The 16,335-nt window shown below is 23.3% G+C and overlaps 1 protein-coding gene across 1 annotated transcript in view; it reads left to right on the top strand.

Annotated features, from left to right (window-relative positions):
* The window catches only part of LOC129611536 (uncharacterized), a 121,622-nt gene that overhangs the window by 53,746 nt on the left and 51,541 nt on the right, over nt 1-16,335 (top strand). The window contains exon 3 of the mRNA XM_055524729.1: nt 10,807-11,475. Coding sequence (XP_055380704.1) covers nt 11,370-11,475 — 106 coding nt within the window. The 5' untranslated portion in view covers nt 10,807-11,369. The remainder of the gene's footprint in view (nt 1-10,806; nt 11,476-16,335) is intronic.

Raw genomic sequence — 16,335 nt, 5'->3', positions numbered from 1 at the left:
AGTAATTTTTTTATTATTATTTTATTTAAATTTAAATGAAGAATATTTATACATAATATTTTAAATCAAAAACTTTGTAAATAATTGAATTGGAATTGGTATTTCTTCAAAACTTGAACACTTAGGGAAAAAAATATTTTATAAGTGTACAAAATGTTAATAATGCTCTCATTAAGTCAATAGTTTGTAAATCAGGCAGTATAAATAATTAAGAAACTCCTTAACAAAATAAAATATTTAGTTTTATTATTCATCCTTAACTTAAAGAATTATGAGAACTTAAGAGATAGACAAGAACTTAATAAGAGAGAGATAAGAACTTAAGAGATTATGAGAAGTCTTAATAAAGTTATCAAATTATATAGTTACGAGTAATTAGACCATTTAAAGTAAGTCTAATGTTATTGAATATCTTAATACATTATAGGAAGACTAACTCAGATTTACTTCTTTACTGATATAAACATTTAGCACAATTTTAGAAATAAGAAGAAAAAAATCGAAATTGTACTAATTTTAAAAAATGCTAAATTTTCAGAAGAAAACGAAGATAAAAGAAATTTTGTTTTAACAATTTATTAACTGCAGGTCAATTTTCGTAGTTTCTTTAATGTTAAACCAAATTAATATTCTATCAAAGAGTAAATTTAAGAAAAACGAGAAAAAAAATAGAGTTGACCTTGTCAACTCTGTGATACCCGTACGAATTTGTTATTCTATGTGCGAATAACTAATGTGCCATAACTAACTATGTGGCAGACTATGACTTTAAGTTGCCGTATTACCATATTAATTTATGCAAAATTTCAGTACTATGTTTTTTTCAAAATACTGGTTGTGCCAAACTACTATTGAAGTTGTGTGGCAGCTACCAGAAAGAGCCAAGAAATTTTAGCGAATTTTATCAAGCACATCGGCCCTACTAATATATTGGCTTGTGTGAAATTTCAATATCACAGCTTTTATAGTTACTGAGATATAGCCAAATAATTTTTGAAGTTGTATGGCAGGTACTAGAAGGAACCAAGTAATTTCAACGGCTTTTATGAGACACATTGGCTCTACTAATATATTCGTTTGTGTGAAATTTCAATACCACAACTTTTATAGTTTCTGAGATATAGCCAAATAAATTTTGAAGTTGTATGGCAGCTACCCGAACCGGTAGCCCGATCATGCCCGATAGTTTTTGAGTTATCGTTGGGACGGACGGACGGACGGACGGACAGACGAAGCTAAATCAACTCAGAATTTGACGCTGATCAAAAACATATACTTGAGTCTATATCTAAGACCGTTATTTCTTAGCGTTACAAATGATAAAGCAAATTTAGTATACCTTTCGAACATACGTTCGTACGGGTATAAAAATTAAAGTTCAAGGTAATTGGTAATGTTAGCGGCCACTTTGCCTAAATTAGATTTGTCTTATTAATTTTAAATTAATGAAGGTATACTGCATATTATTGTTTAAGCAAAATATTAATAATAAATTCAAATAAATTATATAAGAAATTAAATTATAACCATTATTTAGCGTGTAGCATTTAGATCTTAATTTGCCGAAAAATTTAGAATATAATCTCCTTAAATTTAATCAAAAATTTCTAAATTATGTTGATTTTATTTTAGTAACATTAAATATTTTTTTTCATTTTACCAATCTAATAAATAAAATTAGTTACCTATACAAAATATGTAGGTATTCATTAAGCCGTGATCTAATTACATAATATTTCTGTGATAAAAAACACATAAATATCAATTTGTAACCTTTAATAAACTTCAATAAATTCCAATAAGTATGGAACGTTTTGTAACCGATTTTTACATCGGTTTCATTCCTAAAAGAATGCAATTTGGAAATTATATAGTGATATACGATATTGAGTGTAAATTGAACGCAGTTTTTCTCAAATTTTTAAAAAATATGTAAATAAAATATTAATTTTATATTAAAGCATTACTTGTAGAGAATTCTCATTTTCCATTTACCAAGAGAAAAAGAGAAATTTTTATAGTTTATTTATATTATTTTATAATTAATATAAATGTTTCTATTATTGTTTGGCGTATGTACATTAAAAATTGCACTCTATGCTTATTTAATATTAAATTGTTTCCTCTTTTTCAACGAAAAATTTTATAAGGACTTTATAAATTCAAATTTCTCTAAAAATTTTGAGGAAAAAAACAACATTTTTAAATTTTCTTTCTATATGATGGAATCGTACTTCTAACAACAATAATAACATTCTTTTAATAGTTTTTCTTTTATAAGCTAAAATACAAAAATAACTCAATAAATTTTATTTTATATGCACTTTTACATTCACTTTAAAAATCTGTATATTAAATTCTGTTCAAAATCTCTATCTGAATTCTTTTGCTCCCGTCACCACCCTCCATACATCTCTCCATCCTTCTTCGGAGCATTTTTATTATTTTTATTTTTCTTTTAACAAAAAAGTTATGAAAGTTCTTTGATATTTACAATGCAATTTATAACATAATCTTTTGTGAAAGTTTTCCCTAACAAAAAAAAAAAATATTTTCTTCACTAAGAATCGTTTTCATAATTTGATCTTTTTAATTAAATTCTCTGTGAAGGCTAATTGCTATAGATTTTTATGAAGGACAAAAATGTGACTCCGTTCCACCCTTCCTTTTTTTTTAATCGAAAAGTTACAAAAAACAAAAATTTACAAAAGAAGCAGAAAATAATATGAAAATTGATATAATAAGAAAAGTTAACCTTAAATATTTTCCAATGTAATTGAAGTATAAAACTTTTTAAAAATTGATATTTTTCTAAAACTTTTGGAGTTGTTGAATGGAGCGAACTATAACTAACCAGTTTTTCTTTTGTTTTTAAAAAAACCTTATTTTCTCCAACTTTAATGAATATATAATATAATTTTTAAAAGGTTTACGAAAAATATTACAAAGAAACGAAGAATATACTAAATTTGCATTGTGCCGTCAATTAAATTAATTAAATTGATATTATACATTATGTTTACGGTTCTGTGCAGGTACAAAAATTAGCATTATTGGAGGTGCAAATACTTAAATGCCTTCAATAATATTATATTGAAGGCATTAAATTATAACAGTAAGAATATTGAAATTGACAGAAATAAATCAACTAATAATAAAACGAACTTCCAACATTTAATTAAGACTTTCCACACTATTTAGTCGAACATTTTATTCACACTTTATTTTTTTTTAAAATTCATTTAAAAAATTTCTATAAAAAAAAACGTGATCTTAATTGTAATTCTTATCCAGCCAAAAAGGTATAAATTTGCTAAACTGTACGATATTAAACACATAAAACATTACCTGTTCCTATAAAAAAATTTTCAAAGTTTCGTAGAATCCAAAAATTTTTAAAATTTCGTAGTAAATGGGTTCATTTCATCAAACTGTTCATTGAACAGTTATCTAAAACCCATTTCTTTAAAATTTTTGATTTTGTTTCCACATCCAATTTCCAAGTTAAAAATATTTTTCCAACTCTATCTACCCATAAGCTATCGCCTCTCAAAATTAATAAAATTTGAATATTAAGTGCTTATGTATATTTCCGAAACTGCAATCTTTCCATTTTGTTCCACTTTTTTTTCGCTAAGCCTAAGATATATGCAATATATCAATATATTTTGTTATCAGAATAAGAGTATTTAGCTAAATAATATGCTAGAGATTGCAATTGAAAGCAATATTTATTATTCATGAGAATTGTGCTATTTTACACACCATTCGTTTGGTTCAACTTTATTTTTTAATCAATTAATCAAAAAATTTAATCATTTTTGTGTGCACCAAGTTTCAAAATATAATTGGACAATAATGTGAAAAAGGGGTCGTTTTAAAAAATTGAAAAGTAAAAATGTTTAATTGAGCACTGTTTAACTTATTTGGAAAAACAAAATATATTTAATGTCAATTTCTTCTAATTTAATGCAATAAGGACACCTGTTTTATCGATATAACAATGTTGGAAATGTTATTTTTTATTTGATTTCTAATATCAATAAATTTTATTGCCATAGTGATCTCGTTCCTTTTTTTTTATTCTTACATTATTTTCGGATTTATAAAATTTTGTATAAAAATAAATGTTTTTTATTATGGCAACTGAATGAACAACACAATATATTTAATGAACAGAACAACACATGCACAATGATATGCTAACAGAGAAAAATCTTTGATTCAACCCTGAAATTATCTTAATGATTTCTGGACATTCAACATATTTGTATTGTTTATGATTTATTGTCCACATATCTGCTAATATGTTAATAATATTTAATAATTTATTACAATCATATAAAGCAACTTACATATACAAACACAGAGAGGTACATAATAAAATTTTTTCATAAATATATTACTTGAGAAACAACAGTATTAAAGTTTATCAAATATTAAAAACAAACCGAGACAGAAAAATTTTCCCAACATATTGAATCAACTTTTCTAAGAACTACAATCTTACAATATGTTAATTGCAGTACATCCATACATATGTATACTAGAAATGTACAGTTTATAATGTTTGCTAACTAATGTTATTGTACTGTATATGAATACTTCATATATTACTTAGAAAATGTAATCAACTCAGCACAGTGATAAAAAGAATCTTGTTCCATGATTCGTTCTTTTTATATGAAAATAAAAAAATCCTGAAATATCTTACCATTATTAAGTAAATGTAATATCTTATTATACATTTATACAATATAATTATTTGTAAACGTATGTATGCAAAGTTATCCTGTAATATTACGTAAGAATTGAAAAGGAATAACAGCAAAAATAGCATACAATACGTATAAGATCAACTTCAAATGATGAGTTCAAATTAAAGAATATCAAATTGAAAGTATAACGTAGAAGAAAACCGAAAAAGTTTTCCATTATTTTTCTTATTTTCTTCCAGAAAACTTTATATGTCCATTTTTAATTTTTATTTTTCAAAAATTTTCTTCTTTGGTTTCATATCGGTTTTTTCTTTTATTTCTTCATGGTTTTCTTTTTTATTATATATGTACCATTTTTAGTATGAATAAAATTGTACAGGGTTTTTAAATACGGAATATAATTAAATGAAAATTTTTTGAAAGTTTCATGTCATTCCCTAAAAGATTCTAAACACTACCTTAAAATTGTTTCAGACTCAGGTTATTTTAAATCGAAATAACGCAAATTTTAAATGAATCAAATTAAGGTGTTGTAACTAACCCCATATACTCTTATGGCACCATATACTCGTGGAGTACGGTTACATCAAACTGATAATATGACACCTTTAAAACGAGTAGCTTTAAAAATAAATCATGCTTCGATTTCCCAAAAAAAATGATTTTTCTAATATCTGAAAGATCGATTAAAGGGGTATCAAATTTGTGAAAATATGAAATTTAAAAATATAAAATAAATGAACGAACTTATTATAATAGGAATAGCCTTATAAAAATCACAAATCAATATTTTAATTAATCTTTAAAGATTTTCTAAATAATTTCATTATTTTTATTATAATTACTTAACGAAATTATTCAATTATTTTTCTTTCAGTATTTATTAACCATTCCTCTCTTAAAATGATTTTAATTTACTTTGACATTAATTTAATGAATATATTAAATAATTTTTTCAGGTATGTAAATTTGAAAGTTTTTACTCTTCCAATATTGAAAGGGCATTTTTTATTTGCAGTCAATGTTTAATCATTGAATTGCCATTAATCTATAATGTTCCTTCTTTCAGCCTGAAAATGACGAATTTTTAAGTAGAGAATGAAAATTGAAAGTGATATAAAAAAGACAATATACCACGAATTCTTCTATTTCAACATGAATCCCTTTTATATTAGATCTTTCCAATAGCAAACTACCTTAAATCAACATTAGAAATTTATTTTATTTATTGAATAATTCTTATGACATCATAGTTTTTTTCATCAAAATTTTAAATATCACAAGGAAATAAATATAATATATAAGTTTTAATTTTATGATTACTCAAGCGTTACATAGAAACATACATATTTATATTTTGTTGGTTGTATTTATAGGAAACCAATAAATTCTTAAAAAAAAATTATCGTAATTCATCTAAAACTAGAGCACTCTATTATTACTCGATTGCATATGTATATATACTTCGTATACTTTATAAAGTAAAAATACTTTTAGCAATAAATTTTCTTTAGGTATACAGTTTATATTTATATTCATGTATGTTTACATTTAATATAGACACATATGTCACCCACATGCTGTGAGTGACCGCAATTGAAATTTTCTTAAGAAATTTTTATAACTTTAGGAAAACTTTATTTGCTTTTTACAACAATTTTTTTTTTCTTGTTTGCTTTTATTTCTTTTAAATTTTCTTCATTTTATTTTGAAAATTCTTTTTATTTCAAAAAACCAATTGTATGAGTTTTCCAGTTAAATCAAAATACTATATAAAAGCTACCAACTTATGTACATATGCATGCACATATATATGTGTTATAAATGTGTTTTTATATTTCATATAATAATGACATTCGAATAGATAGGAAGCATATATATTATAATAATGCAAACGTACATACATAAAATACACATAATATACATTGTTATAGAGAAATACTTATGAATTGAAATATAGAACAATAATATATTATATGTTAAGGAAGAGGTGTACCGCAAACATATGCATTAATACCTCCTTAATACACCATACATATATATATCTAAATATATACGAACAAACACCTGTATGATGTGCATATTTGAAATTTATCTATGTATATAGAAACTTACGTTTATATCTAAATGTATTTTTATTATAATAGAGAATTTGTAAATTTAAATAAGAATATGTTAAAAATGAGATGGGGATTTGACATAACGTAACATTTTATAAGAATATTCTAATTTGATATTTGTTATCGTCGATTTAAAATAAATTCATATAAAAATAGATAAGAAATAAAAATAAAAGTTTAAGGCATACATATGTATATGTGTGTATGTACGGTTATTAAAATATAATATTCTTCAATTTATTTACATAAAGTTGCATATGTTATTTAAAGTTCATCGAGCTACCTACCTAATAACAAAAACTTCATATTTTAAAAAATTTTCTTGAAAACAAGTGTTTCAAGATATTATAGTATTGCATATTATGTTATTCCACCGTGAGAACATAAATTTTCGGGGTCGGTGAGCCTAATTTGACTCGACTCGATAATTATGATTACAATGTTCAATGTGAAATGTTCAATCTTGTGGAACATACTTGATGATAGTACACGTTTATTTCTCACTTATTTTTATTTCCGTTTCAAATAATTCATTTTATTGTGAAAACAATACTAGTTTTACAATTTCTCTGATCTAATTGCAGAATTTGGCTTGTTCAAAAATTTCAAATCAACTAAAAGCTTAAAATGTTTTTAATTTTTCATAAAATTTATTAAAGTAAACTTTCTACAATAAATTATTTCTCCTTATTATTTAACTATATTTTTAGAACAAATAGGTATTACAAACCTTTCAAAAGTTTGCCGCACAATTTAAACCTCATCATTTTAAATTAGAACCTAAGCAAAATCTTAGATATAAGCAAAATATAATATCAAATTCGATACATAAACATTATAAAATATTGTGGCGGAATTTCAAACATTGTTAGAAATTGTAATACGAGTAGCTAAAGAAAAATTACTTAAAATTATACCAAGTTGGTAACCCAAGATTCTATATTATTATTATATTTAATAATACTATCATATAAAATGATTCGTAAACATCATTGATTATCAATGATAAAAAGAAAAACAAAAAAAAAAGTGAAATTTTCCTTTCACAGAATTTATTATAGTAAAATGCAGATGAGAAATAAATTAAATTTATTTTCATATTTTTTTTTTCTATTTTATCAATATTAGAGCTATGTAGAAAAGTGTTCAGACAGAAAAACTTTTCTTAAGAAAATAAAAAAAATTTTACAATTTTTGATAAAAACAAAAAATTAAAATAAGTACAAAAAAATAAGAATCTTTTTTCCTTTCAAGAAGTATTACGGGTTTTTTAAGTTTCCTTATTACTCCTTATTATTATTTTATTTTGTATGCAAGGATATTATTTATCTTAAAGGAAGAAGTAAGTTAAGAATTTAAAAATAAGGAAGATTTTCAGGTATATGTACATTTATTATGTATATTTAAATTACTCAGGCGTATGTATTTGTAATATTGGGTATATTATAATTAAACCACATTCAAGAAATTCTTAAATTAGTAGGATATAAGTTGAAAATATGAAAAAAATATTGGAATGTGTGAAATATGTATGTCATTGTGGTTTAATAATAACATATTGTATAAAATTTATGGTTATTTTATTATTTTTTTCTAAAAATTTACTAAAATATATATATACATATTTACAAGTGTATATTATGTGAATATACAAATATATAAATATAAATTCTAAATAATTTGATTAATTTTCCATGTATGAACATTATATTACTTAATATTTTAAATATATTTGCATAATACGATAAATAGTGTAAAATATATATTTTACAATTTACGTTCATACAAATATGGTAATTACAATACTATGCTTATATCATATTCAGCGTATTTCATATTCATAAGAGTAAATACTATTATCAAAGAAAATTTAAGTCGTATATTATGTATTTCATATACTCTTACATAATGCATAATATTATTATGTATGTATGTATGATTAATATATGGATATGTTCTATAAAGTTTTAATAGAAAATATTACAAAAATTAATCCAAATTTATATTATCGAATTTTCAATTGAAAGATGAATGCTTTAGGATATTTTAAAAGTAAAATTGAAATAGAAAATTAAAAATATTTCTTAAAAAATAATTAAAATTAAAATTTTCAAAATTTTTGTTTAAAATATGAAATGGTCATTTTTTTAAAATTTACTCTTTTCATTATGAAAAGAAAAATTATGCACTAGAAGCTGCACATATCTAATGTACAAAAATATGAAAGTAAGTTATAAAGAAAATATCAAAAAAATTTTACTATAAATAATTTTCTTTTTTTTTTCAATTTTCTATTACTGAAAAGTTTTTGTTACATTTATATTAATCATTTTTTCTCAAAGCTTATATGGAAGGATACTTTAATTAAAAACACAGTAGAATCCAATACTAAAATATTTTAAAAGATTTCTAATAAAAATTTAATATATACAACAAGAGTTTCTGAAAACACTTTTCATGCATATTTAAATTGTTTTACAAGTAATTCCGACATATTATAACTTTTTTTTAAATTTTGAAAATTGGTAATGTACTGTATTCTTAAGATTTTTCTTAGATGCTTACTAAGATGTTCTGTTTCTATAATACTTTTCGCCCCGCAATCTCATTATGTCATTGTGGCATAAATTGTGATAAAATATTAATGTTTAGCTAAATTTGTTAACTACCCTTAAAGATAACAATTGCTAACTTCTGACCATATAAAATACTAAGCAAATCCGTTCATTATCACATTTAATGTGATCAAAAATGTATAGGTTAGGAAATTTTGTAAAAGCCTACGTCTTATGCACAAAATTAACTCGCATATAAATTTCTCACAAACAAAAATCCCTTTAAAAATTATTTATTTATTTTTTTTCCAGCAGCAAGAAAGGCATTCTTTTTTGATCTCAGCTAGGTTCAGTTTTACATTGTCTTTGAATGTAGAACTCTAAGGTTATACTGCATAATGTTCTGCCAATAAAAACTGACCATACAAGACAAATTAACAATATCCGATTTTTAAATTCGGAAAATGTAATTTAACAATGATTTTTTTTATTATATATAAGTATATAATAAATATATATTAATGAATACGGAAAAATTAGGACACATTAAAAACTTTTACTGTTAAAAAAATTTTCGATCAAATAACTTATAATTTATTTTCTAAAGAAATAATAATTAATAATTGCAAATGAAATTTTTGATTTTCTTAAAAAAATGAATATTTGATAAAATTAGTATGTTTAAATAAGTTTTTTCTTCAAATCATAAATAAGGATAATTGAATTTAATTAGAATACATTTTAAAATCAACAATTTACAAATTAAAATGGAATATTTTTAATTAATTATAAAACTTTAAACAAAAATGGAAATATATAAACTATTCCATTTAACTATTTTTATTTTTTAATTCGAACTTAACTGCAACGCACTACTTGAATCCTAGGCCGGTATTTCACGTTTATCAGGGGATATTTAAGAAAAATTTCCGTATTGGAAATAATTTTGATAGTTACGTTCAAATTTTAATGCTAAATATTTTCATACCAGTTTATATTTGGAATTTAATAATTATTTATTTATTAAGAGAAAGTTATCATAAAATCAAATTTGTTTAAAAAAGATTTACAAATAATTTCTATACAAGTAAATAGTAATTTTTAATATTCTTACCCTTTAGCTACCATAGCAGCAATACAAAAAATTTATAATGTTTAAAAGTAAATCAAAATTTCTCCACAATCAACGAAACTTAAAGAGTTTCTCTTATTAAAAAAAATTTGACTCACAATGCAATTAACTAATTTAAATTGACCTATAATATAACCATAACAGGATAAGTATATAAATCAACAACAGACCTACATAGCATATAAAAAATAATATAATTCAAGTTAAAAATATATTTAAATCATTAAATAAATTGTAATTTTCATTTTTGATAGCCTTTAATTATTTTTATATTGTTGCAGGTTACTTTGCATTTTAATTACTAAATGGAAAACGAAAAATGGCGCAAAAATACTACTCAAAGAAATAAATATTCTGTTCATTTTATATTTTTTTAATTATAAATTACCACAAAAATGGCACAAAAACATTTTTTTTAAAAACAATTTAAATGACGATGCTAATTAAAAAAAAAATATGACACAAAGAAAAAAAAAAATATCAAAAATGAATTTCATGTAAAAAAAAAAATTGTAAAAACTAGATAATTATAAAGTTATAAAGTTAGTCAAAAACAAGCAACAGAGATATAAAAACGTAAAATAAGGATAAAAAATTTTCAACCAGCAACCAATATGTGGCAAGAACAACTCAATATTTTCGCAGTTAAAAGCTCCCAAATAATCAAAAAGTAAAAATAATACAATAAAAAAATGAATTTAGGAATTAATTAAATAAATTGAATTCAATTGTTTAAAAAACAACATAAAAAAATATCCGTAAATTTAAATTAAAAAATAAAATTTAAAATTTATAATTAAAAATTAAAATAGTAAATATTAAATAAGTAAATTCAACTTTAATAATGACTTCGTCAATTTATAATAATTTAGTTACAACAATTAGTGGATTTAAAATATTTTTAAGAATAAATGTCATTGGTTTACTAATATTAATATTTCATAGTTGTGGTAAGTAGATTTTTTATACAAATTATATACATATAATTTTTTTTTTTCATTTATTTGCAGTAACAGATTTTTTAATTAAAAGGAAAAAATAAATAAATAAAAAATCATACAATACTGCAAATAATATATTATAAATTGTGTGTTTCAATTAAATTTACAAAATAAATTTAATTACGAAGAAGGGTAATAATATGAAGAAACCAAAACCAAACTAGTAAAATAAATTTTGTTTAGACTATGCATAAAAATCAATTAAAATTGCATAATTATAGGCGTACATACAGTTTGAGTGATTTATTTTGGAATAAACAAAACAAAGTTACTCATTTCCAAGGTGTTACTCGTTTTATAATTTTTGTATTACACAGAAACTTTATAACTTGCATAAGACTTTAAACAATTAACAGTGTAGATGAGTAAAATTCGTACATAAATTAATAGACATATTATTTTAAATTAAATTAAAAGTAACTTATTTATTATTAAAAATTAAATTTTACATCTACGTAAGCTATAAGATAACCACACAAAATATGTTTGCATTTGCTATATCATTCGAACCAGTTAATATCAATGTTTTCCATTTAATAAGAAGTTAATATCACTGTTTTCCGGAACATTCATTTATTGGATACACTATTACGCAATTTAAGCGGCCATAGAGATATCTAATTTGAATATTTATTTACTACATCGACTGGAAGAAATTTAAATGTAACACTCTGTTTAACATAAACTCAATACACAAATCTAGTATATTTTATCTATCAATCAACAAGTTTAATTTTAATTTACAATAATACATTAAATAATATTTCCGTATTTTTACTCAATTTTCACGATTGATATGGTTTTAATTTTACTTATTTGGTTTCCTTTTTTAACCACATTATGTGGTTTTAACAGCGAACTAAATTATAAAATTACTTCTGTTATTTTAAAACTTCATTAAAACAAATATGTAACTATAATTATACACATTCAATACATATTAGTATGTTATGCTTCATTTTGATTATGTTCATGTGAATATCTTAAAACCAAATATTTTATTTATGTAACTTTAATCGAAAATTGATTTTTTGTGTAACAAAATCAATGAAACATGACTATAATCAAACAGAATAATTATACAAATAATATTATTTAAATTTATGTATATAAGTAGCATAATTAATATAAATACAAAGGTAGAATATTTAAATTGTACATGTACTACTATATGGTGAGGCGATACACGTAAATTTAAAAATTATTGAGTATACGAAAATTTAAATTGAAAATTTCAAAAATATTTTCAAATGCAAAAACTTTTCAATGGGAATTGGATTAATTTTTAATGTGAAGCCTTATAGAAATAAAATTTACATTGTAATGCAACATTACCTTTCTCTTTCAATAATAATCAATACTCAATTAAATTATAAATAAGTTCAGTCTTAGATGTGCGTCAATATAAAGAACATTGTAAACATTTCTAATTTTACACCAGAACGAATTTATCTTTAATAAGCGTGTTACAATCAAAAAAATTATCGTATGAGATAAAAACATTGTTGTCTATGTATTTTATATTCTTGTCTGTAAAGAGTTATGTTTTTCCATCAGATATGCCCCCAAAAAAAAGCCCAAAATCCACCTAGGCTGATAAGAGTTTCACCATTTTCTTATAACATAATAGTAAATGAAAGTAACTTAATTTCAAGACAAATTCTCTCATGTCACTTCTTTTTAACGAATTTCCTAATTTAATGGAATCTAAAAGTAGACTACACCTTTTTTTTAAGAAATATTTATTCCTCGTTAATGTCATTGTTTGACAAATTTTTCGATTTTTCGAAAAATATTTATAGTATTTCAATTTCATGTTAATTGTAATATAGCCAACAAAATACAGAATTTAGAATGGCTTTGGGTTTCTTAAATTCCTAATTGCGTTATAAACTTCATTTAAACTATATACTCGTAAATTATCGAAAATATCAATAAGAGCATATAGTTAATTCACAGCAAAATAATAATAATCAAAATTTGATATTTTTCATATCAAATTAGGTCACAAAATTCAATACCTTACATTTTGCACAAGGATTCACATAATATGCAAACGGTACAAAAGAAGAAATCGCCAGGTTAAAAGTAATCATGTAACATTTAATTCAATAAATATTTTTTTTTCAATTAAATAAAAAATAAAGCAAATCTTCTTGCACAATAAATAATTCAATTTATTGAAATTTTATTAATATTGAAACTGAATTGAAAAAAAAACGAGAAAAAATAGAGTTCACCGCGTCACCTCTGTGATACCCATACGAATTTTTTATTATATGTGCGAATAACTAATGTGCCATAACTAACTATGGAACAGACTATGGATCTTTAGTTGCCGTATTGCCATATTAATTTATGTAAAATTTCAGTACTGTGTTTTTAATATTTTCTAAGATGTGGCCAAACTACTATTGAAGTTGTGTGGCTGTTACAAGAAAGAGCCAACCAATTTCAACGAATTTTATTTATCAAACATATTGGCCCTACTGATATATTCACTTATACGAAATTTTAATACCAAAGCTGTCATAGTTTCTAAGATACAGTCAAATAAATGTTGAAGTTGTATGGCAATTACCTCAATCAGTTCCCCGATCCAATTAAATAGAATTCTGACATTTACTTTTATAAATCATTTATGAAAATTTTGTGAACTTAGCTCAATTTGAGTTATCTTTGGGGCGGACGGACAGACAAATCTAAATCGACTCAGAATTCGGCGCTGATCAAAAACATACACTTGAGTCTATATCTCAGACTATTATTTGTTAGCCTTACAAACGGAAAGGCAAATTTACTATATCCTTCGAACATACATTCGTACGGCTATAAATGTTAATAAGTTAATTTTTAATATAGTACATATATGAATTTTCGTATTTAGTGAAAGAAAAACCGCAATCCAATGGTGAAATCATTTTATTTGTTTATAAAGTACTTTTTCATCCAGTGATTGCATAATTTTCAACTATACAACAGAATAAATCTAATAACGTATATGTTGCAAATTTTCCCTGAATTTTCCGAGTAAAAAAGTAACCACATCAAATGAGTCCCTTTTTTCAAATTTTTTAAAAAATTGTATTTTCAATATTATTTATAACAAAAATTTATTGTAATACACAGTGATTTTGTCGAACCGTTTCCGTACATAATCTGGATTAATCAATAAGTTCTTGCATTATTCGCAATGGATTTAAAAAATATACAAATTCATAGGACCTGCTTGTTGTATAATAGTTAAATTTTATTTAAAATTCCAAAAAATAAAAAAAAAGAAATTAGTTTATGAAACTTTTTAAATAATAAAATAATATTAAAAAATAAATAAAAACTTTACAAAATAAATTTATTTCTCAAATGACCGCCTCCCCCATATATAGTATCTGTTCATTTCGCAATTTTATGGGGTAACATATTATCTATGTATGTATATATTCTATATTTTTATATCTTATATGTAGAATCGTACATATACAAAGCACATTTTTATTTTTGTTTATTGATTTAGAAAGTAAAATCCCTTTGAAACTGAAGAAAAGTTTTAATTTTTTTTTATTAATTCACCCGTTCACTGCTTTTAAAAAGCCATTCTTCTGGGGAATTCAAATAAGTTAAATTGGTTTTCATGTTTCGGTTTTTCTTTGTATATGTTTGTATATATGATTTAAAATAAGGAACCGACAATTTCATTTCGGTCTTTGTTTATTTTTTATAGATTATTTGACAATGCTTTTTATAGTTTTAACATTTTTTTCCAAAGTTAATAAATTTTAAAACGACTAAATTACGCTATAAAAAATTTTTATAAATTTATTTATGACCAGAAATCATTGATCTATAGTCAAAAGGACATAAAAAACCGAAAATGTAAAACAAAAAAAAAAATATCAAAAATAAAAATGAGAAACTTTTTGAATAATAATTGGAAACTTTATCCTATATTACCGATTTCACATAATTCACATTCAAATGGCTTACAAATAAAGCATTACATACTCATATATTGTGTGTGTGTGTATGTGAATGAGAATATTAATGAGAACAAACCACAGAGTGTATTAAAAATTTTTTTTATAACATTTTTGTCTAATTTCACAGAAACTAGTTTTAGAGCAGTTCAAAACATTGATTGTCATTACAACATTTGCTAGTGCTTCGTACCTCAATTCAAAGTTTCATATATTTTATGAGTACTCGTATAAACAAAATTTAATAATGGAGCTATATTAAATACAAATTAATGTTATTGTGACCAATAACATGGTCACAAAATTTTTATTGTTGCTAAATTATTACTGTTGATAACAAAATCTGATGTGATTAGCACTTAACTGAATGCAATTTATGTTCTCAAGAAAGTTCTATAAAAGATTAAGGAAATACTTATTAAGCATGTCTTTTTAATTTTAAGGACGCTAGTAAGCTCAGCTTGACGCAAGTAATGTCAACATACCTAGAAAAATGTAAATTTGACTATTTGTTGAGTATAGTTTTGTGCTATTTGAATTCCCTGAAAAGTCCTAAATGGAGATTCAGTTTCGGTAACAACTAGAAAAAATTCATCAATTAGTTTCGTAGATATGGTAAAAAGGGTAGAATCGGTCCCCAATTAGATCTCCGAGCCCCAGATCTTTTAAAAAAAATTAAAGGTCCATTGCTTTAACGCTCCGAAATTAAAATATTAAATTTCCAGAAAATTCTTTGATTATTTCCTTTTATATGCACAAAAATATGAAATATGCTTGTTCCATGAAAATCCCATACACACCATATCATCAATCACCATACACAGAATGGCAGATA

Source organism: Condylostylus longicornis, unplaced genomic scaffold (genome assembly GCF_029603195.1).
Source record: "Condylostylus longicornis isolate FDR11 unplaced genomic scaffold, ASM2960319v2 ptg000004l, whole genome shotgun sequence".
NCBI lineage: Eukaryota > Metazoa > Arthropoda > Insecta > Diptera > Dolichopodidae > Condylostylus > Condylostylus longicornis.
The sequence above is the reverse complement of the archived record's forward strand: the minus strand, read 5'-3'. Positions and strand labels throughout refer to the sequence as shown.